Source organism: Cornus florida, unplaced genomic scaffold, assembly GCF_030987335.1.
Source record: "Cornus florida cultivar Cherokee Brave unplaced genomic scaffold, ASM3098733v1 CherokeeBrave_3.0.0_Hap2_Chr03, whole genome shotgun sequence".
Lineage (NCBI taxonomy): Eukaryota > Viridiplantae > Streptophyta > Magnoliopsida > Cornales > Cornaceae > Cornus > Cornus florida.
The window spans coordinates 94776265-94801920 of record NW_026775573.1 but is presented as its reverse complement, the minus strand read 5'-3'; the positions used below and the strand labels follow the sequence as shown (position 1 = coordinate 94801920).

At 35.7% G+C, this 25656-nt stretch overlaps 1 protein-coding gene across 2 annotated transcripts; it reads left to right on the top strand.

Moving 5' to 3' along the window:
- Nucleotides 1–4779: 4779 nt before the first annotated feature.
- LOC132300905 (O-fucosyltransferase 6-like) lies at nt 4780–11540 on the top strand. Of its 2 annotated transcripts, none has more exons than XM_059798209.1 (10): nt 4780–5146; nt 5245–5307; nt 5447–5543; nt 5949–6016; nt 7528–7616; nt 7787–7970; nt 8979–9160; nt 9506–9608; nt 9697–10028; nt 10611–11540. In XM_059798209.1, the coding sequence occupies exons 1-10, from the start codon at nt 4955–4957 to the stop codon at nt 10981–10983; spliced, it is 1683 nt and encodes a 560-aa protein (XP_059654192.1). In that variant the 5' UTR covers nt 4780–4954; the 3' UTR covers nt 10984–11540. The 2 variants fall into 2 exon arrangements, with proteins under 2 accessions (XP_059654192.1, XP_059654191.1); XM_059798208.1 differs by having other exon boundaries at nt 5940–6016.
- The last annotated feature ends 14116 nt before the right edge of the window (nt 11541–25656 follow it).

Here is a 25656-nt window from a genome sequence, read left to right as displayed (position 1 = left end):
ATTTTTCATATTTGTGGAATGATGGAACGTAGAAACATGCCTAAGATTCATGAACATTAAATAGGAACTAGGTTTGGGATTAAATAAATTTAAATAAACTCAATAATAATAATGTTTGCTATTTGAATGTTTTAAACAAACGAATGGATTTAATCTTCTAAAATGTTTTAGCAATTGAGATTAAATGTGTAGGATGAATTGGATATGGAGAATGCTTATTTGATGGTATAATAAAATATCATCATGTATAAGATTCAGTTTGTGTAGGACATACGATATAGGAAGCTTAAATAAATAATAAGTCATTCATATTTTGTGATAACTTAATATCATAGTATCATAGTTATTTCTAGATTGTTCGATGTATTTCCGTAATCGTTACATCAATTGTTGGATTGTATGGTTTAATGCACCGGTATGGAACGGTGGCATTCTAGGGACGGATTAACTTATTAGTTAAGTCCTACCTATTTTATATAAGGAATGGATTAACTAAAATGTTAAGTCCTACTTATATTCAAGTCAGGTCAGCTGAACAAGTTGAATGACTTATGAATGATTAATTTATTATATAAGGGAATGGATTAACTAAAATGTTAAGTCCTACTTATATTCAAGTCAGGTCAACTAAACATATATATACGGACTACTAGTTACTGTTGGATTGACTAGGATGTATACGTGTATCGGATCTCTGCTTGGACTGAAGTAGAGTAGAACTTGTTTGTGGGTCTGACCCACCATTATTTTTCAGGTGTTCGTCAGGAGTAGAGGTTGTTCGTGCTGAGCGGGGATTAGTCTACTTCATTCTTCCGATGTTACATAGGAGTTCCTTTATGGTTCAGTTTCCTGATTTAGACAGTTATTACTGTCATTTGTTTAGTTTGAATTTTCTAGGGGTCCACACAGTATAGATTCTCGAGTTGTATTTTGGAGGATCAGTTGTATCAGAAGAGTTTATTAATTAATGGAAATATATTCTGAGGTTTATTATTAGATTATCATTTTAGTTTCTTGTCAGTATTTTATTTATTCTTCTTTATTCTTTTGTACTCTGTGTTCGTTTATTATTAATTTATTTTGATATCCTCGGGTATTTGGGCGTGGGCCTGGCCAACCCGCATTCGGGAATCCGAGGGTATCACAATTTGAGGCATTATACAGTTGACTGTGTCGATTGACTGTTTGTTGGATGGAGGTTGGCGAGAACAGATTTTTAGGTCCTGAGTTCATCAAGGATACTTTTGAAAAGATTGCTCTTATTAGGGATCGCATGCGCACTGCCCAAAGTAGGCAAAAGAGTTATGCGGATCGTCGTACTCGTGCATTTGAGTTTCAGGTTGGGGATCAGGTTCTACTCAAGGTGTCTCCTATGAAGGGTGTCATGCGTTTTGGGAAGAAAGGGAAGTTGTCTCCGCGATTTGTCAGTCAATTCATGATTACGGATCGAGTTGGAATTGTCGCTTATCGGTTGGCACTTCCAGATAATTTAGATCGCGTACACAACGTGTTTCATGTTTCCATGTTGCGAAAATTTCTGCGAGATGAGGATTGGTATCAGTATATCGATGTTGGGGAGATTGAGTTGCAGCCGGATGCAACTCATTTGGATCCACCGTGTCGTATTGTCGACCGTCAGGATCAAATCCTTCGTAATAAGGTTATCCCTTTGGTGCGTGTTCAGTGGAGTCATCACAATGAGGCTAAGTCTACTTGGGAACAGGAGGATGTCATTCGCTCGTTGTTTCCTGAAATGTTAGACGAAGGTAAGAGTGAATTCCGAGGACGGAATTCCTTTTGTTAGGGGGGAAGAATGTAATACTCCTAATTTTAAAATGATAGTCTCGACATGTTAATATTTATTTTATTGCATTTTTATTTGTTTAATTGTTAATTTATTTGTTTAATCATTTATTTGCATTTATTATTTGATATTTGATTTATTTGAATTATTTAATTATTGTATGTTATTTTCTTTAATTGTTTAGTTCTATTTTCTATTTGGAATTCACCTGTTTTAATGAGATTAAATTAGTTGTATTTTATGTTGGTTTTGTTATAATTAAATTAATTGTAATTGGTTAGTAACTTTTATACGTGAATGGGTTTACATTACGGTTTAGTTAATGTTTAAATTAGGTTTTAGTTTTTCTTTTAGGATTCACGTGGAGGACGACTAGAATTTAATTAGGGTTTTTAATCTCCAATTCTAAGTGGACTAGGGTTTAGAGACGTCTGTATATATATACTATCATATGGGTTCTGTCTAGGGTTTACGACTAAAACCACGAACAGAGGATATTGAGAGGCAGAGAGGGATTTTGAGAGATAGACGGAGAGGTTTAAGGAGGACGAGACGGAGTGCTTTTGGGTTGAACCAAGAGCAATAGAGGAGTGAAACGACAGACTGGGAAGTGGTCAGAAATTACAGAGACGGAGGTTTAACACATCTTTTATGTATGTTTAACAGTATGTAATTTCATTGAATTAATCTGGTTTGAGTTTACTTAAAGTTTTGAATTGAAATCCTGCTGCCGTTGTTTTAGAATCTTGTGTTCAATTCATGTCATGATTGTATAACAATGTTTTATGATTAATCTGGGACTAAGATAGACCTTAGAACACATAATAAAATTAGTACAAAAACTCCAAGTATTACCAAAGGTGAGGAATACAACAAAAAAACACAGACGGGCTTGAGAGAGAGAGAGGGGGCCCCCAAAAGGAGGGAGCCAACTCCCTTATCAATGGACACGGCTCCAAGGGACATGGAGCCGGCTCCATGCTGCATAGAGCAGGCTCCCTAAGTTAGGGAGCCGGCTTTCATGATAAAGGAGCAGGCTCTCAATTTGTGAGAGCATGCTCTCGCCCAGTTTTGCGTGCAGATGGTTTTAGGGTGTTGTTTGGACTGTGCAGGGTAATTCTAATTCGTTTAAACTGCTTGGAATGTTGTTTATGATTGTTATAAACCTGTAAACATGTAGGGAAATAATAATTCATAAATGGATTAGGGAACGGACAGTGTGAAATTAGGGAAAAGTCCTACATGTCGCACTTTGGTTGTTAAGCAACTTACATACTGGAACTTGTAGATTCTTATATATATGATTTTATACTTTTTAACCATATTGAAATAGAGTTAAAATTACAGTGAACTACGTGAAATTTACTGTGCTTTGGTTGGATTAAATTGGGATTTAATTTGTTATTAACCGCATTAAGTAATGAACTGTTTGGAGTATTTAGATGCCTAAATTTACTTTAGCCATTTAAAAAGTTGGAACATGATTTTTAGGTACTGTAATAAATGCCTAAGTTCTTTATATATGTATTAACTTATATTAATGCATATTTTGGAGAATGGTTGATGAATATATAGTGTTGTTTTATTAACTATGCTATTTGGAGGATTGTATGCACCGGTATGGGACGATGGCATACTAGGGATGAATTAGTTCAAACATTAAGTCCTACCTATTCTAGATGGAAGTATGGATTAACCATAAAGGTTATGTCCTACTCATGTTAGAGTCATGTCAATAAAATAATTGCTTGACCTACTAAATGGATTGTTATACATATATCAAGCCAATATAGCAGATGGATGATATTTTGTATTAGGAATATACGGACTTTATATATTTATGCTATGGTGCCATGATATGAGCTTGAGTCTCAGGACCGTGGTTAAGGTGCGTATATCGCCTAGGATGGATAACTGGACATACGTGTTGTTCCCTGGTAAGTCTAGGTACACATGACCACATTATGTGCGATTTGCATGGTATCTCTACTCAGGCTGAGACAGACCTATTGGACTAGCGAGCATTATATAGTGTATATTTATACATATATGAACTACTCTACATATTGTTGAGTTATTTAGGATGTATCTGCGTATCGGGTTTTTGTATGGATCATAGTAGAATAGGACTTGCATGTAGGCCTGACCCACTCTCTTATTTTTCAGGTGCTCATCAGTTCCAGAGTTAGAGCTTGGTCGTGCAGAGTAGATACAGACATTCATTCCTCCGATTACGTAGGACTACTTTATTTAGCTTTGTATTTTGATTACAGTTATTTCCTTCCCAGTTTGGGATTTTATTAAGGGTCCACTTGAGGGATTCCCGAATTGTTAAATTAATGGAGTTACTTTGGAGGTTTTGGATTAATGGATTTTAATATTATTATTTTGAAATTTTTTAATTAGAATTCTTTTCTTCTTTATCATTTATTTCTTATTAATTCGATTTGTATTTTATGCTTAATTATATATTAATTGTTTGATATCCATCGGATCTGTGCTCGGACTTGATCACCCGTGACTCTAGAATCGAGGAATATCACAACAAGTCTAGAGAATTATAGATAACTCTAGACAAGTTTAGAAAATGCTACACAACTCTACACTAATTTAGAGAATTCTAGGAAGTTTCATACTTATATAGAGAAGTTTAGATAGCTCTCGATTTATGCATGCTGCCATGTCATAGTCTGCTGAGCGCTTGCATAGCACCTGCGTGGCGTAAGCTCTTGGTTGCTAGGCGTGACAATAGGCCCATAGCCATCTGCTTTATTTGTCCAAATCGCAAGTGAGACTTCATCAAGCCCTAGATATATCTATGTTTGGAAGGTCAAAGTCCTGATGAGATTTGCCACGTGTCAACATCATACGGTTTCATGGATACACAATGTTCATGCGAGTGAATAGACGCAAGACAATCCAAGTAAGATTTACGCGCGACTCTTTCGAGGAGGGCTTTTTTAGGGGAAGGATTTGTTTGTTTCTGGGGAAAAGCAAAGCAAATACTTCTTCCATATGGAGACGTTGTCGTTGTTGCGAAGAAAGATGCTTTGTCGCTGGAGATGTCCCTGAAGCTAAACTTTCTCTCTCTACAACACCATCATCACTTTATATCTTCTTTCTCTCTCTACATTCACACCCTCCCCCACAATGAAGAAGAAGAAACGAGATAACGCGGTCGCCGGAGTTCAAATCATCCACGGCGCACTCTTCCGCCGCCGCCGCCACCTCCACCACTTCCTCCCGCTCCTCTCTGCCGTCGCCGGCGCCCTTCTCTTCCTCATCGCCGTCATTTCATTTCTCTCTCCTCCGATCACCAACCATAACCACCCACACAGCTCGGTATTTGTTCTCTCAATTTCCTTTTCCAATTTTTCATTTTTTAGATTCTTAGTTGTATTTTTTTTTTTTTCCTGAGTTGCTCTTCAATGTGTGTTTAGTTGGAAAAAAATGGGTCTGTGGTTCGATCGAATGTGGAACGAAGGATGGTCTTTCTTGTTCCGGTAAGGATTTTTGTAATTCGTTTAGTTATTTATTTAATTTGTTATTGATACGATTTGGTTGATTAATTTGGATCTTGCGTTAATTTTCTGTCCCTCTTTCTCAGTTCTGATTTTGCTTATGATTTTATGAATTTTTCAGACGAATGGAGGGAGTTTAGGCCGTGATCTTTGGAGCTCGAGGCAATCGAATATCTATTACGGATGCAGTAATGCCAGCCATAATTTTCCGAATCATTGTATTGTCTCCTCAGTCTCTCTCTCTATTTATATATATATATATATATATATATATTATCTGTGCTTTTACTCCCTTGGGGAAAATTGCAATTTATAAACAGAAATCTAGGGATCGAAATTTGAGCTAGATTATGCAATCTTTGACTTTTCTTTTTTTCTTTAATAATTTATTGAAAGCGTAGTTTTGTTATTGCTATAGTATACCTTGAGGATTTGACTAGGGTTTTTGTACTTTTTTCTGTTGATCCTCTAGTAGAAACATCCTCTTAGAAGAAACATTTTCTTATGATCATGTTTTGGGATTTTTTTCCTCTCTGTCTAGTAGTCTACTGATTCTCATGTTTGTGTAATTTCTTCATGTATTGATTTGATTTGTACTGTGTTATATGTTGGAGCTGCTGAAGTGAATGCGCATCCCAAGGGATACTTGATGATTGCAACCAGTGGAGGCTTAAATCAACAAAGAACCGGGGTAAATCTTTTAAACATGGATGTACATGCTCATATGCATGAGCATTTTTATCAACTTGAGTTATTTGATTTCTTATAGGAGTTCGGATATGTGCAAAATAGATATAAGATCATCAAATTAATACTTTACATACGCTTGATGTTAATCTTAGTGTCATATGTGGTCACTTATGAAGTGGCATTGTCAAAACCCAAGTTCTTTTTTTCTAGTTAGTCTAGAAAATACTATTTAAATTGGATTAATGTGAATGAGATACACTAAATCATTACTAAATGTTTCTCATGATAATATTTGTTTTAAGCCTCTTAATGCTTGTTTACATAAATTGTTTAAAGCTTCACATGATTGTTTAGAATATCCCCGTGCTACCACATTCTAGATTTTTCTCCATTTTCAACCCCTTTTTTGGGTAGCTAAGATAAAATTAGATTAGATAAAAATAAGATGTACAAATACAAGGGGCATACCTCAGCTATACAAGTATTCCACTGAGTATACTTATAAAAACTTCTCCTCACAACAGTAGAGGAGATACCCTATGATATATGTAAGGCTATATAAGCAAGAGAGATCAAAACAGCACCAGAAGCAAGTACCATGTCAACGAGGAGGTCAGGAACCAAAAAAAGAACAGAACCAAATACTGCAACAAACAGCCAACCCACACCTCCCAGCAAGAGTCCTAACCATCAGCAAAATATCAAAACATATATATGAACCAGAACAAGAATTAAAAAGCTCCCCCATTTGTGAATATGGATTTAGGCAAATCCCACTTTCTTTGCTGCCATACACCCTCCTGGGACTCGTGGGTCATTCATTCATTTGACAATCCTGTTACAATTTGTTTCCTCTTGTAGCTTCTTAACTCTTCAAGATAAAATTGTTAAGATTACAAACCCCCCCCCCCCAAAAAAAAAAATTCACACACACACCAAAAAAAGAAAAACTATGAAAAAGGGTAACAAGAATTCTTAACTCCACCTTTTGTCTGCGGACACTGAGTATAAATGTCGGTCACATGGTTTAAATATGAATCTTTCATTTATGAGAATTCTTTTACTTCTTTCACATGTCAGAAATTGCTACATGTTATGTGATTACTGTTGAGTGTCGAGGCTAGAAGAAATGGTATACCTACTCTTGGTACTTCAGGGAAAAAAATTAAGCTAAATAATGATAACAACAATAGTCATTATCATTATTACTATTTATCAGTCACTATCCCCCTAGTGCATAACATGAGGCTTAGTTCGCGTGTTTTGTTGCAATAATGATTTTAGTAAGAAATAGTTCATTACAGTAATTGAAGTCTCTATATATTTATGTGTGTTGACTTGTTTCAATTTTGTGAGACATATATTTGGTCTGATCAGTCGTTTATGATTAACAATAAATGTGTGGCTTCTGAAATGTTGCGCTGTTTGATTGGTACATTACGAATTTTCAGTGTATTCAGCTAGATAATATTGTTATTAACACTGAGCAAATTGTTCGTATTATGGCCACAGATAACAGATGCTGTTGTTGCAGCCCATATATTAAATGCTACTCTTGTCATTCCAAAGCTGGACCAAAAATCTTTTTGGAAGGATGCCAGGTTGTTATATGTCAGTTTAACTTATCAATTTCATGGTCTGACTACTTCACTTCAGTAGTATATATGTTCTGTGCATATATAATGTATCAATTTGTACATGATGTGGTGTTTATGTATTTGTACATGATGTGGTGTTTATGCATTTATACATACTGTGGTGTTCTCCGCAGTGACTTTGCTGAAATCTTCGATGTTGATTGGTTTATATCGCATCTGAAAAAAGATGTTGAAATCATTAAACAGCTTCCCGCAAAGGGTGGGAAGGTTGCGAATCCATATACCATGCGTGTTCCAAGGAAATGCACTCCAAGATGCTATCAAAATCGCGTCTTACCTGTTCTTAAAAAAAAGCATGTAAGTGCTCAGCTCCTTCAAGTAGTTGCTACTTCATCTTTTATCTAGAAGACCAATGGATGTGTACATTGTTTAGTGTCGAGTCATTTAATGTTATGGTTCTACCACTAGAAATAAACATAGTGTCAGATCTCTTGCAGATTCTTAAACTGAAACTTCAGCCTATATTTTTGCCTTGTTGCATAATCCATGAATGCTGGTTTGCTTGGTCTGTCTAGATCATCTAGCCTGCCAAAGCCTAAATTTGCTGGTGAGAACTAGAATGAGATGAAAAAAGAAAAAAAATTCATGACCAAGTGTGGTTCCTATTAATAGGAGGTGTTGGCTTTGGTGGTCTGGGTACGGACTTAACCTTTGGGAATATTTGCACAAAGTGACTGTCCTGTGATTTATACCTGTGTTTTGACATTCTGGGCTTTTATCACTGCACCAGATAGTGGCCCCTTTTGAACAAGGTCTAGATGAAAAATATAATTTCCTAAAAACTGATCACTTAAACTATTTACTTTTAATGCATTGAAACAAGAAAACAATCACATATGTGCAACTATTAGTAGACTTCTTCTTAAATTTTTGGTGGATGATTGAAAGTGATTGCGATAGATATCATATGGATGATTGAGTGCCATTTGGGAAAGCCTAGTAATGGAGTTATCAAAAGGTGATACAGACATGAACATGACGGTCTTAAATAGCTTGTGTGCATGTGTTGAGGGCACCAGACTGTACCTGTGTTCAGGATTCTCTTTCAGTTTCAGGCTTAATGTCCAAAATGTACAACTCAATTCAGTTCAATTCTACAAAGTCTTTGAGGATAATGTTCAACAAGTATCTGAATTTGATTCTTGCTTTTTATACAATGACCGTCATATATTTGTTGTTTGAAATATATTCTAGCATATAACCTCTTTTTTTGAAAAAGTCTTCCTGCTTTGGGCTTCGCATACTTGCTAATTCTATTTATTTTAGAATTGACACTTGAAGTCCATCATCATTTTTGTGGTGTAGGTTGTTCAGCTTACTAAGTTTGACTATAGGCTTGCAAATCGGTTGGACACAGAGTTACAAAAGCTGAGGTGTAGGGTTAACTACCATGCTTTGAAGTTCACTGATTCTATCCTTGCAATGGGTGAAAAATTAGTCACAAGGATGAGGATGAAAAGCAAGCATTTCATTGCCCTGCATTTGAGGTAAAGAGCAATCTGTCCTCAACCTTGCTGTAGGTAACATGCTTATGCATTGCTGTTGGTTGACTTGGATCCTTGGATGATTGAAGTCAGTAGCCACTTTATCTTGCTACCTGCGTAGTGTGTAGAGATGATGCAATTTCTACTTTCTTGGTGTTCAATCAATTTTGAGTTGAGAAACTTACAAGTCTAAAGTTCTTCAGTCAGTATTTAATGTGCATTTATATGAACTATGACCCTTTGGGAGACTTGGCTTCATTGCATATTTATGGCATTGAGGAAATTCAGCACCCGTCCCCCAAACAATAAGAACAGTTTACTGATGCGTATAAATGTTTCATGTCATAGGTTTGAACCTGATATGCTTGCATTTTCTGGATGCTATTATGGTGGGGGAGAAAAGGAAATGGGAGAACTCGGCGCAATACGAAAGAGGTGGAAAACTTTACATGTGAGGATCCATGTATTCTATTTTATATTATGCATTCTCAACTTGATATAAAGCATGCTTGAGATGTGTAATTTGGATTGGTCTACAGATAAGGAACCCTGACAAAGAAAGAAGGCATGGAAAATGTCCACTAACTCCTGAGGAAGTTGGTCTTATGCTGAGATCATTGGGTTTTGGCAATGATGTTCACATTTATGTGGCGTCTGGTGAAGTATATGGAGGTGAAGAGACATTGGCACCACTCAAAGCACTTTTTCCAAATTTTCATTCGAAGGAGACTATTGCCAGCAAGGAAGAGTTGGCACCATTTACATCTTTTTCTTCTCGTATGGCTGCACTAGACTTCATTGTTTGTGATGAGAGCGATGTTTTTGTCACCAACAATAATGGCAACATGGCTAGAATGTTAGCTGGAAGAAGGTATGCAATTGTTTATGCTAGTTTGTGCTCTGAAGCACTATCATGATTAGCTTTGACTTAGAAGGTTAAAGTAGTTTTCCATTGAAACATTGAGTTTACAGTTTCAAATGATTCAAGTTTTCGCCAAGTTCTGAGTTAAAAGTTGTTCTCATCCCTTCCTTCAAATGATTTAAGACGTAATGACTTGCCCAAAGATATCAGACGTAACAGGGGTTATTTGGGTTGAGAAAAGATCCAATAGAAGTTACAATGTAGTATACTCATTACTCTTGGCACTAGAAATAATCCATTAGGAGTCATTCTTTCTTGAAGTTGTTCCTGAACACACCCTCCTTATTCTTACTATTTGTATAAGATCCAATAGAAGTTGTTCCTGAAGTTGCCACGTAGTATACACTTTTTTTTTTTTAACCTGACAAAACAACGAAGTATACACATTACTCTTGGCACTTGAAATAATCCATTAGGAGTCAATTCTTTATTGAATTTGTTCCTGAACACACCCTCCTTATTCTTACTATTTGTATAGGACAGAGGCACCACTACTCACACTGATTATTAAACATGTTTTTAAAATTGCAGGAGATACTTTGGGCATAAACCAACAATCCGTCCAAATGCTAAAAAACTTTATCGGTTGTTCATGAGCCGAGAAAACATGACATGGGAGGAATTCGCCTCAAGAGTTCGAACTAATCAGATCGGCTTCATGGGAGAGCCAAATGAGATGAGGCCAGGCAGGGGTGAGTTTCATGAAAACCCTTCATCCTGCATATGTGAAAATTTTGAGGCCAAGGCTAGGAGGGATTCTGAAACTGAGGCAATTATCAGCCATAAAAATGCTACAGAAAATAATACGAAGAAGGAACCTGATGAAACAATTAATGACCAGTTTACCGAGGATGAGCAGGATTGGTCTGAGCAACCAGAGCTGGAAGAGATGTTCTCAGATTAAATGAAGGATATATTTACCCTTGGGAAGAGTTACATGCTTTACCTAACCCATTATTTTCATGAAATTCTGTGGGTCTATTATTTAAGCCATCAACGGTATGCTTCTATTGATACACCTTTAGCTTGACAAATCGGCTTTGGCTACAGAAAACAGTGTGTATATAATGGCCTTGCCAGCTGAGCAGTTCAGGTCTCAGTTTTTGTTATTGAGTTGCAGTTTTGAGGCGCCAGAAGATGAGCCGCGCTTTTCATATTTTGGAGAATTGTGTACATTAAGAGGCACTAGGACTTTGTCACCAAAGATGACATTTTATACTTTCTTCGATAAATTCTTGCCATGAACCAAATGGAAAGGATTTTTATATGATAGGGGAGGCATCGAAAAGGTATGTAGAGAACCTTTTTTAAAAAAAAAAAAAATTTGTTTTCGGTTTTTCAGAATCTTGTTGATAGACATAAATCTCAGAATGTTTATTTGGTTTTAGAATACTTAATTATTCCTGCCAAAAATCCAAGGCAAGGATGGGAAGAATGTAAAGGGTTTTTTTTTTTTTTTTTCCTTTCAATTTCGTTTGCTTCCAGTTTTGTTTTTTATTTCTGAAATAGGTTTGAAATGAACAATTGTATGATGAGTTGATGACTTATTGATAGTTCATCTAGATTTCTTGCCAAAGAATACACCTTCTTCTTCTATCTATCTATCTCCCGAGAGAAGTCATATATGATATGTTATCTGGACTCAGGTATGTGTTTTGGGTACTGATATGTATCCATATGTCGAATGCGTTAAATTTCCAAACAGTTAAAATTTATATTGTTTAATATTTTTATTTTATTTTCTAGGGTAAAAAATGTCTTGTGTAACATAGTGTGTCATATAAGCATTCATTCATTCAGTTTGAAGCAATAAAATAATAAAATTAAATTATTGAATGTGTTTTTTAAGTGCATGTTCCACCAGAAGTGCCGGACACATATTCCATACAGGTGTAATGTGTTTCGGAAACTCTTCACCTCTTCACTCTTTCTATACGCGTGGGATTCAAAGGTTGCTAATTTTTGTCTGCTGGAAAACCTTTAATAAGCAACTGATTGCGGCATGTTACTCAGCTATCCACAATATTGCAATAGCTGCAGCACCTTTTTCTTTTGTACATGTGTGATATATTGAAATATGGAATTGAATAATGTGCAACAAAACCTAAATGACTTCTCTTAGGCTTCAAAGTATTCAAAAGTTCATGAGCGGTCATAATATTATTAGTATGGATGAGTGGGTTTTGGACAAATGCACTTTGAATTTCCCTTATCAAAACAGGCATTAAGGGTATTTGTCATGAATTACAAGTTTACCGTCCTAAGTTGCACCTACCTCGCTTTGCCTCTATCAGGATGGACATGGTGTGTCACTGTGTGCTAATCCGTTTAAGGGTGGATTTGGGAAGAAGAGTTCCCAAAAAAAAAAAAATACAAAACACAATTCTTCTTACCTACTCACCAAGATTTTCTAATTTGCGTATTTTATTTTATTTTAATAATAAAATTAAGAATTTTACTAATATAATTAGTAAGTATTAAGTTTATATTGTCACGCCCCAAATTTATAAGACGTGATAAATTATGATGTAAAAAGAAATTGGAACAGCAATCCTTGTTGGACCAAAATTATGTGCAGTGCCCAATCAAAAATTCGTATAAAATTCGATTTTAATCGAAACAGGGAAAACGAAAATGATTCGAAAACTAGACTCAAAGGGTAATGTGACACTACAATTCCCAGCAACTTAAGCTTTGCCGATAAAATCAGTTTTTGGAAGGAAAATGGCTGTCTAAGAATGCTGAAAATAAAGTGTTTCGGAAAACTTCATTCATTTGAAAAATATCCGAAGCTAAGAAAATTCCAATAAATTCGTTTTTTAATAATATAAAGAACCTAATAAAAACCAAAGATGTCACATATATTCACCAAGGCCTTATTGAAATATATATTTTGTATATGTATAATATATTATATATATATATATATATATTATATTCAATTTCCTTTCTTTCTTCCTTAATTTACTTCCTGATTTATTCATTTTATTTCCCTTCTTTCCTTATATATATATATATTATATTAGGTTTTCTTTCTTTCCTCCTTGATTTACCTCCTTAATATCAATACAATGTAAACTTATAAAGAAATACAATCAATAAGATAAATGTAGTCTCAGTGGCTCTTGATCTATGGATGTAGGAACCATGTATATGTTGTGTTATCTCTCTCTTTCATCTTTCTATTTTACATCTTATATTTCCGCATCCTAAATTTAACAAGCCTGTAGTATTTTCTCAATCTTCCAAAATCAAAGGTTAAGTGTGTTCAAGTCCTCAAAGGAGCATGCTGGTGTGCGAGTTACTTGCCAAGATTTTTAAAAAATATATATTTATACTTAGATTAAGGATTTAATAGACATTACATTTACAATAAGAGTGGGACACTCCTTTAGAAGTGTTTTGTCTCCAAATTTTGATTTTTTATTAGCTTTTCTTTTTAAAAATAGAGAAAAACACACCCATCAAGTTTAGGATCATTGCCTTAGTTTCTATGTGGTCAATCAATATCTGTTCTTCCCTCACTTTCTCCCTTACAAGCAAGTACTTGATATCCATCTGTCTTGCACCTGAAGACTTTTTATTATTTTTGGAATAAAATACGGCAGAGCTATTATCACAAAACATTTGCAGGCCCTAGAAATTGAGTCTACTACACGAATACATTTAATAAGGTTCTTTAACCAAATAGCCTGAGAAGTGGCTTCATAACAGGCTACAAACTCGGCTTGCATAGTAGATGAAGCAATTTAGGATTGTTTAACACTCTTCCATGAAATTGCACCTCCAGCTAACATAAATATGTAACCAAAAGTTGATTTCATATCATCAAGACAATCTGCAAAATCAGAGTCTGTATATTCTATTATCTCAAAATTATCCATTTTACTGTAAGTAAGGAAAAAATCCTTAGTTCTTTGCAAATAACGTAAAACTTTTTTTACAGCAACCCAATACTTAGAACTAGGATTTCTTTGAAATCTCCCCAGTACACTAACTGCAAATGCAATATCTGGATGAGTATATACTTAAGCATACATTAGGCTACCAACAACAGAAGTATAAGGTTTATTTTTCTTCACTTCTTTTTCTATATTATTTCTGGGACATTGTCCTAGATTAAGTTTGTCACCCTTTCCTATAAGAACCTCCACAGGTGAACAAGTATCCATATTAAACCTCTTAAATAGACGGTCAATGTAAGTTTTTTGTGATAGCCCCAATAAGCCGCATGACCTATCCCGATGAATCTCAATGCCAAGAACAAATGATGCCTTACCAAGATCTTTCATCTCAAAATTTTGCGATAAAAGAGTCTTAGTTTCTAGAAGTAAAGTTACATCATTGCTAGCTAATAAGATGTCATCGACATAGAGAATAAGAAAAATAAATTGGCTCTCACTCACCTTGAGGTATATACATTCATCAACAATATTCTCAACAAAACCATGAGATGTCAACACACGATCAAATTTTAGATACCACTGCCTCGATGCCTGCTTCAAACCATATATAAATTTCTTCAATTTACACACCATATGCTTCTTCCCCTCAGCTTCAAACCCTTGAGTTGCATCATGTACATTTTCTTATCAAGATCCCCAATAAGAAATACTGTTTTAACATCCATTTGGTGTAATTCTAGGACATAGTGCGCTACTAGTGCCATTATAATTTTAAATGAGTCTTTTGAAGACACAGGAGAAACAGTCTTATTGTAATCAACTCCTTCCTTCTGTATAAAACCTTTTGCTACTAATCTTGCCTCGTAACGCTTTATGTTACTACTAGAATCTTTTTTAGTTTTGTACACCCATTTGCAACCTATTGGTTTGAAATCTTGTGGTGCATACACTAGTTCCCAAACATTATGGTTGCTCATTGACTCTAATTCAGCTTCATAGGTTCTAACCATTTGTCTGATTGTAGACTTGAGATAGTTTCATTGAAACTAATTGGATCTTCTATATCTCCAATATCAAAATCACATTCATGCAAATAAACAACAAAATCCTTAGGTAGAGCAGGCCTTCAAGTTCTTTGGGATATTCTTACTGGAATCTCTATAGTTGGTTGAGCCTGTTGTTCAGGCTGTAGAAGCTCTTGATTAAGTATTGGTTGAATTTCATGAGTCTCTTTATTTCCCTGATCCATGGAAATATCATATTGCACAACCTTCACGGGAGTAGTAGTAGGAACCAATGTACGCTCTTCTTCAAAAGTAAACTTGTGAGAATCTGCACTTCCACAAACATCAAAATCTTCTATAAATTTAGCATGATTAGTCTCAACAATCTTAGTGCCTGAACCGGGACAGTAGAATCTATAGCCTTTAGACCTATTTGGATACCCAATAAAATAACAACTAATGGTTCTGGGGTCTAAATTTTTTTCTTGCGGAGTATATATTCTAACTTCAACTTTAAATCCCCAAACGTGAAAGTGCCTTAAACTAGGTTTCCAACTAGTCCATAACTCAAAAAGGGGTTTGGGTACTGTTTTACTCGGAACCCTATTCAAAATATAACCAGCAGTCTTAAGGGCTTCACCCCACAAAAAATTAGGCAAGGAAGACCCACAAATCATACTTTTGGCCATATCCTTTAAAGTACGGTTACGCCTTTCTGCAACCCCATTTTGTCTAGGCGTACCTGGAGTAGTATATTGAGTAACAAAACCATACTCTTCAAGGAATTTAGCAAAAGGACTTAGATGACGATCAGACTCGTCATATCTTCCATAATACTCTCCACCCCGATCTGACCTTACAATTTTAATTCTCCTATCCAATTGATTTTCAACCTCAGCTTTAAAGATTTTAAAGACTTTAAGAACACTGGATTTTTCTGATACTAGGAAAATATAACAATAATGTGAAAAGTCATCAATAAAAGTTACAAAATAACAATGTCCACTAATAGTTGGTATAGGAAAAGGATCACATAAATCAGTATGAATAATTTCTAAAAGTTGTTGACTATGATTGGAACACTTCTTTCTAGAATTAGTCAATTTTCCTTTTATACAATCAACACAAACACCAAAATCTCCAAAATCCAGTGGAGGCAGGATTTCTTCTTTTATTAATTGTTCAATTTTTTCCTTAGAAATATGACATAACCGTTTATGCCAGAGTATGGATGAATTTTCATTCAAATACAAACGTTTCTTTCCAACATTATTCTCCATACTAAAGGCTACAAAAGATTGAACACAATTTAATTTATATAATCTATCAGCCAAACAAGCATTGCCAACTGTACAAGAGTGATGAAATAAATTAAAACCACTTTTATTAAATTCAAATGAATATCCAAACATAACAAGCTTAGACACTGAAATTAAATTCCTTCTCATAGAAGGTACGTAGATTGTATCACCAAATCTAAAGAAAAACTAGACTCTAACTGAAGTCTAATAACTCCTATAGACTCGACTGTAACCTTCATGCCATTCCCTACGAACATGTTCACTTCATTTTTATTTGGTACCCTCCTACTTATAAACCCCTACAAAAAATGAGTAACATGAACATAAGCTCCAGTGTTAATCCACCAAGAATTAGAAGGGACATCAATTAAACTAGACTCAAAACAAACTAAGACTAGAGGTTTACCGTTTTTCTTTTCAAGCCAAACTTTGAACTTGTGACACTCCTTCTTCATACGACTATTCTTTTTACAAAAGAAACACTTAACCTCATTCTTATTTGGTTTGAAACCTAAAAGTCCATTGAGTGGCACAGTGTTCTTAGTAGGGTTCTTATGAAATGATTTGAATTTATTATTTTGACAGTGTTTACCTTGCCTATGGTACAGAAGATGCACACTCAGTCTTTTTTCACGATGAAGCCTTTCTTCTTCCTGGACACAAATGGAAATCAATTCATTCAACTCTCACTTCTCATGTTGAGCATTATAGGTCACCTTAAGTTGTCCATATTGGGATGGAAGAGAATTGAGAGCCAAGTAAACTAGGAAAGGATCAAAGATATGAACGTCTAACGATTTCAGATTATTTGCTATATCTATCATCCACAAAATGTACTCATGTACATTTCCGTTACCATCAAACCTCATGCTTATTAAATTATTCATTAGGTTTCCAATTTCAGCCTTATCTAACTCTACAAACTTTTGTCCCACGACATCTAAGAATTGTTTTGTATTATCGCACTCCAAAACTCCACCACGAAAAGTGTCAGACATAGATCTTTGCATGATTAAGAGACACATGCGGTCAGCCCTATCTCATATTTTATGTTTCAGCCTCTCTTCATGTGAGCTATCCTCAGTTGGCTTGGGTGGTTCATCTTGCCTTAATGCTATGTCAAGATCCATTAGCCCAAGAATAATCTTTAGATCTTGTTTCCATATCTTATAATTGGTCTAGTCAATGTCTCAATAGAAGAAAATTGGGTATTCATACCAGAAGCATTCATAACTGCGGAAACAAAACAAATCATTCTATTTTACAATTACAATAATGAAAATAGCTAATTTAATCAAAAGTCAAGCCCCAAAAATTCCGTATGCATTGTTATACTCTCTCATTTGGGTGAAAATAAAACATACATCAAGACTAATTTATAAAACGTAAAATTATTAACAAAAAAACCTTAACACCTTTCAGCAAAGATATAGTTAAAAATTTACATTTTATAAATTACTCTGTGCCATTTTTGAATTAAACCAAATGAAAATCTCATTTAGGTGGATTAATATTATGTTATAATCCAAAAATGAAATTTTGATCCAAACACCATTAACCTAAGAAAATCCTACAGATTTCATGAATGAACCACTTTGGTAGCTTACTCAATCACTCTATTAGAATTTTCTGAGGTCAAATCAAATATCAGCATCTCATTACATTTATATCCAAAATAATAACATAATATTTAAACAGTGAAAATAATAAATCACGTCAACATTTCATTACATTTATATCCAAAATAATGACATAATATATTAAAACAGAACTGAAAATGTTAATCAGCATTTAATAACATTTATATCCAAAATAATGACATAATATATTAAATCAGTGAAAACAGAATCACGTGAAAATATTTTGGAAAAGGAAAACAAACCAAAAACATAATTAGTTCACCATGCAAAAATTTTTACGCGTAGAATAAATATAGTTATACATACGTTGTGCCATAATACATATTAATATAACTAATAAATATAGGAAAATCATAAAAGGAAAAATAAATTACTGTGAGTTTTTCTAATTATATCCAATATGTAGTGACGAAGAGTGTATGCAAGAGTATAACACATATTATTATTGAAAACAAATACGTTTTAAGATGTGTATGGATGGCTCTGATACTATATATAAACTTATTTAAAAGACCATACGCATACTTAAAACACAACAATAATAATTAATAGCATGTAATGATAAATACATGCGGAAGCCATTATGCAAAGTGTAGCAAGAAAGCAGAACAACCAGCGAGAAGTAGAACAACGTATAAGATTCAAAAGATCTGTAAAAAAACGTTTTTCTTGATCTTCCACCCTTTGCACTAAACTCACGAGTTTATTCAATGGGGCAAGACTAACCAAATGTAAGCATACCATGTGAGAATGGGGACCAAACAATATATATATATATATATATATATAATATCTGATAAAATCCCTCCCATCAAGGGATCTTTATCAGTTAACAACAAACCCAACGTAACGTGATTTATGTTTAGCGCATTATAGCTAATTGTATATAATGCTAATATGTATTATATATATTTATATCCTTATCCATTTCTAATAACACATGATTACATGTGACTAAGGTATATCATAACCCAATAATTTATAATCACCTCAATAGGATATCCTATAATCATATATATGGTTTCAATCAATCTGGGTTTTCATAATGTTAATAAATGGAAGCCCAAAATTTCTTACATTATATTGCATTAGCATTGAAACCAAAGGCCAACCGCTGGGCTCGGATGGGGCCTTTCTGTTGTGGTTTTGTGGAGTCTGATTAGGTAATTTTTTTTTAGGAAGATTTAATTGTAGGGAAATTTCAAGAGTACTGAATTTTAGGGAAAAATTTAGTTTCCTAATCTGTTTTAACTTTCTTATTGGTTTAAGGAAAATTTATTTTCCTAATTTGATTTAACTTTCTTTTTAGTTTTGGATTCTACAAAAGGAAAATTCTTGTAGGACAAGTTTGGGGACTCTATAAATAGGGTGAGAAAGTTAGAGAAAAATTTGTACCAATATAAGAGAGAGCAATTCAGAGAGATAGAGAGAGAATTCTCCTTGTAATTCTTCATCTTTTTCATAATGAATTTGTTCGGTGTGCTCCATAGACGTAGTCCTAAGATTTGGGTGAACCATGTATATCTTGTGTTCTTGTATGTGATTTTTTTTTTCTTGTGATTGCTTGATTATTCCTCGAACAGCGTGCAGTGTTATTTTGCGTTTCCGCCACAACAACTGGAATCAAATTCGGTTGATTATGCAGTGCAACTCTAATAACTGGTATCAGAGCCTTTGGTTAAGAACCTAAGGCATAAAAGGTGTTTGACGAAATTTCGAAAGTCTTTCGATTAGATCTGTCCATTCGAGTGGGAGTAATGGCATCAGAAGATAAGACATTCACATCCATGATTGAGAAGTTCGATGGCACAAACTTCGGTTTCTGGAAGATGCAAATAGAAGACCTCTTATTTCAGAAAAATCTGTATCAACCTTTGGGAGAGAAACTAGAGGATACAAAGGATGGGAATTACTTGATAGGAAGGCTCTTGGCACTGTCAGATTGACATTATCAAAATCAGTCGCGTTCAATATCAAGAACGAGAAGACGATGATGTCTCTCATGGCAGCCCTTTCTATTATGTATGAACAGCCTTCTGCAGCGAACAAGGTGCACTTGATTAAGAAGTTGTTCAACATGAAGATGGTCGAAGGTGGTAAGTTTAACGAACATCTAAATGCGTTCAACGAGATAGTTGGGCAATTAGAGTCTGTTGATATCGACTTCAAAGACGAGGTCCGAGCACTGTTAATTCTAGGGCAGTTACCCGAGAGTTAGAGTAGCACAGTTACAGCGATCAGTAGCTCTACAGGGAAGACCAAGTTGAAATTTGATGAAGTTGTGAGCATGATTCTGATTGAAGAAATTAGAAGGCAAACAGCAGGGGTTTCCACCAGTGGTTCGGCGTTGAATGTTGAAAGCAGAGGTAAGGGTTCAAACAAAAAGAAGGGTAACAATAATAGAAATAGAGGTAGATCCAAGTCAAGGAATGGAAGGACACAATCTTAAAATTTTAGGATTTCCACAGATCTCAATGATGTTGAGTGTTGGAATTGTCGAAAGAAGGGACATTATTGTGTTGATTGCAAACTTCTAAAGAAAGGAACTGAAAGAAAAACTGAAGAAAACTTTATCTCAGAAGAATTAAATGATACATTGATATGCTCTTTGGAGAACAAGGCGGAGTCATGGGTTTTAGATTCTGGCGCATCGTGTCATGGCACCTCAAATAAAGAGCTATTTAATAGATATAAACCGAGTAACCTTGGTAAGGTGTATCTTGGTGATGATCAGCCTTGCAGTGTCGTTGACAAGGGTGAAGTGCAAATCAAGTTGAATGTGTCAGCTTGGAAGTTAAAGGATGTGAGACACATCCCTGACTTGAGGAAGAATCTGATTTCAGTGGGACAGTTGTTAGATAAAGGTTTTGTTACAACCTTCAATGGAGACTCATGGAAAGTTTCCAAAAGCGCTATGACCATTACACGTGGTAAGAAATCTGGCACTCTCTACATAACTACCAGTGCTTGTGGGTCTGTAGCAGTTGCAGAAAACAGAGAAGATCACAACCTTTGGCACCAAAGACTAGGTCACATGAGTGAAAGGAGGCTCAAGATTATGCACTCAAAGGGGAAACTACCAGGCATACGGGCAATTGATATTGACTTCTGTGAGAGTTGCGTGATGGGCAAGCAAAAGAGTGTCAGTTTCAAGAAGAGTGGCAGAGATCTCAGAAAGGAGAAACTTGAGTTGGTTCACACAGATGTTTGGGGGCCAACCACTGTTTCATCCATTGGCAGAAAATCATACTTCGTGACTTTCATTGATGATCACATGAGGAAGGTATGTGTTTATTTTTTGAAGCACAAATCTGAGGTATTTAATGTGTTCAAGAAGTGGAAGGCCATGGTGGAGAATGAGACAGGTTTGAAGATCAAGAGGTTGAGATCAGACAATGGTGGTGAGTATGAAGACACTAGGTTCAAGAAGTTCTATTTTGATAATGGGATTAGATTAGAGAAGACTGTGCAAGGAACCCTACAGCAGAATGGGGTGGCAGAACGAATGAACCGAACATTGACAGAAAGAGCCTGAAGCATGCGCATACATTCGGGTCTACCCAAATAGTTTTGGGCAAAAGTGGTCAATACAACATCCTACCTAATAAATCGTGGACCATCGGTGCCTTTGGAGCATCGAATACCAGAAGAGATATGGAGTGGCAAAGAGGTAAATCTTTCATGGTTGAAAGTTTTTGGTTGTATTGCATATGCGCATATTAGTGACCATGCTAGGGGAAAGCTCGACCCCAAGTCACTAAAATGCATCTTCGTATGGCAAAGATGAGTTTGGTTATCGACTCTGGGATAATCAAAATAAGAAAATCATCAGAAGTAGAGATGTGATTTTCAACGAGAAGGTGATGTACAAGGATAGAGATGCAGCATAATTAATTAGTCCTATATAGAGTAAGCCTGAGTTTGTTGAGTTGGATGATGATCCAGAGAGCATTGATATGGAGCAGACAGATGAGGGTTCTTGGCCAGAACTCACAGAGCATAGTTCACCTTAGATTCCAACTTCTATGCCTGCACCCAAAAGGTCTACGCGACCTCATGTACCGAATAGGAAATATTTAGATTATATGTTGCTCACAGATGATGGTGAGCCTAAATGCTATGATGAAGCATGTCAAGTTGAAGATGCTAGCAAGTGGGAGCTTGCAATGAAAGATAAGATGAAGTCCCTTATCTCCAACAAAACATGGGAACTAGCCAAGTTGCTTATGGGGAAGAAAGCTCTTCACAACAAATGGGTGTACAGGGTAAAAGAGGAACACGATGGTTCCAAGAGATACAAGGCGAGATTGGTGGTCAAAGGCTTTCAGCAAAAGCAAGGCATTGACTACATAGACATTTTTTTCCCGGTTGTGAAACTGAGTACCATTCGCTCAGTTCTTAGCATTGTTGCAGTAGAGGGGTTGCACCTTGAGCAGTTAAATGTCAAAACTACTTTCCTCCATGGTGACCTTGAGGAGGAGATTTACATGCAACAACCGGAGGGTTTCTCAGTCAAAGGGAAAGAGAAACTAGTGTGCAAGTTGAAGAAAAACTTATATGGTTTGAAGCAAGCCCCGAGGCAGTGGTACAAGAAGTTTGATGGTTTTATAAAGCGACATGGCTACAACAAGTGCAACGCTGACCATTGCTACTACTTCAAGAGGTTTAAGTCAAATTTCATTATCCTTCTTTATGTTGATGACATGTTAGTGGCAGGTTCTGATTTTGAAGAAATCAGCAAATTGAAGAAGCAGTTGTCTAGTGAATTCGAGATGAAGGATCTTGGTGCAGCGAAGCAGATTCTTGGGATGAGGATTAGCAGAGACAAACAGAAAGGTACTTTGCATTTGTCTCAGGTTGAGTATGTTGAACGGGTTCTAAAGAGGTTCAATATGAATAATGCTAAGGCGGTGAGGACTCCCTTAGCTAATCATTTCCGATTATCTTAAGATCAGTGTCCAAAGATAGAAGATGAGAAAAACTTTATAGCTAAAATTCCATATGCCTTAGCCCTTGGAAGTTTGATGTATGCCATGGTGTGCACAAGACCAGACATTACATATGTAGTGGGAGTAGTAAGCAGGTTCATGAAGGATCCGGGCAAGCTACACTAGGAAGCAGTAAAGTGGATATTAAGATATCTATAGGGTACCATAGACAGATGCCTATGTTTCAAAAGGGGCGAATTGAAGCTACATGGCTATGTAGATTCAGACTTTACTGGCGAGGTGGACTACAGAAGAAGTACTACCGGGTATGCATTCATGGTGGGTACATGTAACACCCCCAACATTTTCCACGCATAAGTTGATCAGGCTTATACACGAAAAACGAGGGATATCAAAAACAATTGGCAATATACAAGCATAGAATACAAAATGATGATAAATAAAGAATTTAGACAGGAAAGGAACACTAAACAATACAACATCCATCCATCCTTTATTTAATACAGTACTCCATTACAACTTGGAAATCCTATGTCAATGATCCCTAAATATAAACCTGAGAGTTCAACGTTAAAAGTAAATAAAAACTGAAACTGAAGTAATACATAAAACTTCTACCCTGAACTGGATCGTAAGAGTAGATGAGTTCGGATGGTGGTCCCTCACTGCTAACCTCAACCTTGGAACGGGTACTGACCGTATCCTGAAATAACAACAATGGTGGGTCAACCCCACGAGCAAGTCCTCTCTACTATGACCCAAATCAGAGAATCAAATAAATCAATCATTATGAATCGGACGAGTACTATATTTGCATACATCCTAAGGGAACTATCCAATGTATAACATGACCTCAACCAGAATAGACGGTGATCACTTAGACTCACACTAGGTGGTTAAGTGTCGCCTTTCCCTACCCGGGAAATCAGCTATTATACATGGTGCACGATACTGACAACACAGACTATAACGAACTACACAGTGATAACACCTCTCAATGTACTGATGAATATACTGAGCATATTAATTAGGCAACACATGCCAACAATATTAATAAATATACCGAGTATGTCAATTAGGCAACACATGCCAATAATATTAAACCACATACCCCGACAGCCACACATCTGTCTATCGCAACGAATGCATAAGGTATAAATGAGTCTAAACTTATTAGCCAGCTCACATGGTTCTATATGGCAACACATCCATATAATATAAATGCGACATAATTTAAACAGTCCATTTATTCTCTGAAATGCACACAGCATAATAATCATGGTTGATATATGATTAACAGTATAACTATCCCATAATATCTAATGGATAATTTATATGACGATAATCGTGACATTATTAACAGTACTAATGAATACCATTTAACAAAATAATAACACCACCTATAGTAATGTTGTTTAAATGAATCACATTCATATCCGTACGGTAAACGGGCCAATTAAGGTTTAGAAATATTAATCGGCCATAATAATACTTAACGGGTATTGAAATAATAATTTCGTGGCCCGTTAAACCCGTAAATACCAACATAGTACCTAAAAATCCAAGTTTAAGGTTTTGGAATTTACAAAACAGGCCCTAGGGGTATTCTGGTAATTTTCAGCAGCTGACAGGGCCCCTCACGCGCCCCCACGCGCCGCCCTAAGCTTCCCCACGCGCAGCCCAACCTTCCCCACTCTCCCACGCGCTTGCACGCGCTTCCACGCGCGTCTGGAGAGTTCCACGCGCGCACACGCGCTCCCACGCGCGCGTTGATGGCTTCTTGCTGACGCGGCGTCCTCCGGTTGGTTGGTTGCATCATCTTTCCTAGATGCGCGCCACACCGGATCAATCCACCTATGCTCCTTTCATCCTGCGGCTGATGATTAGCGTGCACCATCATATGGTGTCCCGCGCTGCACCGAATCAATCTAAGGATTCACAACCCATCTAACGGCTGCTGATCCATACGCATGCTTGTTACAATACACCGCAACACACCAGATAACTCCAGCCACCTTCCTCACTGCCGGTGGCCGGAAAACTCACCGGAGTCTCGCCGGAAATTGCAGAAAAGCCCCGGAAAAATCTAAAAAATTCTAGAAAAATCCCTAAAACCTTATTTAATTATTTTCAGCCATTATTAATTTCATAGGATATTAAATAAATATATACCATCCTATATAATTAAAATTTCATTAATTTAATAAACTAAAATTAATAATTTATTAACCTCATAACCTGGTCTCTATGCATGAAAATAAACTAAACAATTAATTTATTAATTCAAAGGGGACAAGTAGATAATAACTTGCCTTTAGTATTTAAAATAAATCCGCCGGTTGCACGTAGTCGGGTAAAATTGCCTACACCGGTACAGGCTCCCTTCTTTCTCTCTCTTCCTTTCACTCTTCAACAATCGCTCATTGTAATTCTTTCTTTTCTACTTAGGTGAGTTGCCTTAAGGGTAAGTTGGCTAACTAATATATATATACTAACTTATATAATATATATAATACAAATATCTAAATTTACATTTAATTCTCACCCATTCCTCACATTCCTACCTATAAGGCTTTAAGGCAATGCAAATTTTAGTCAAGTTATTTGATCTACCATTCTACCATAGTAAATGAAATTCTGTCCTAATAATAACTTTACATCATGACATTGTTTATTATTATTATTATTATTATTATTATACAATACAAATGAAATACTTTAATTAACTAATATTAATTAATCTAAAACATCACCAATAAAATTTCTAAACTAATCATT

What these genes read in the sequence shown, in the direction of transcription:
- LOC132300905 (XM_059798208.1), top strand. Translation starts at nt 4,955, where the DNA reads ATGAAGAAGAAGAAACGAGATAACGCGGTCGCCGGAGTTCAAATCATC. An exon ending in TAAATCAACAAAGAACCGGG is followed by an intron (nt 6,017 to 7,527) that starts GTAAATCTTTTA and finishes TTATGGCCACAG; the next exon opens with ATAACAGATGCTGTTGTTGC. An exon ending in AGAATGTTAGCTGGAAGAAG is followed by an intron (nt 10,029 to 10,610) that starts GTATGCAATTGT and finishes TTAAAATTGCAG; the next exon opens with GAGATACTTTGGGCATAAAC.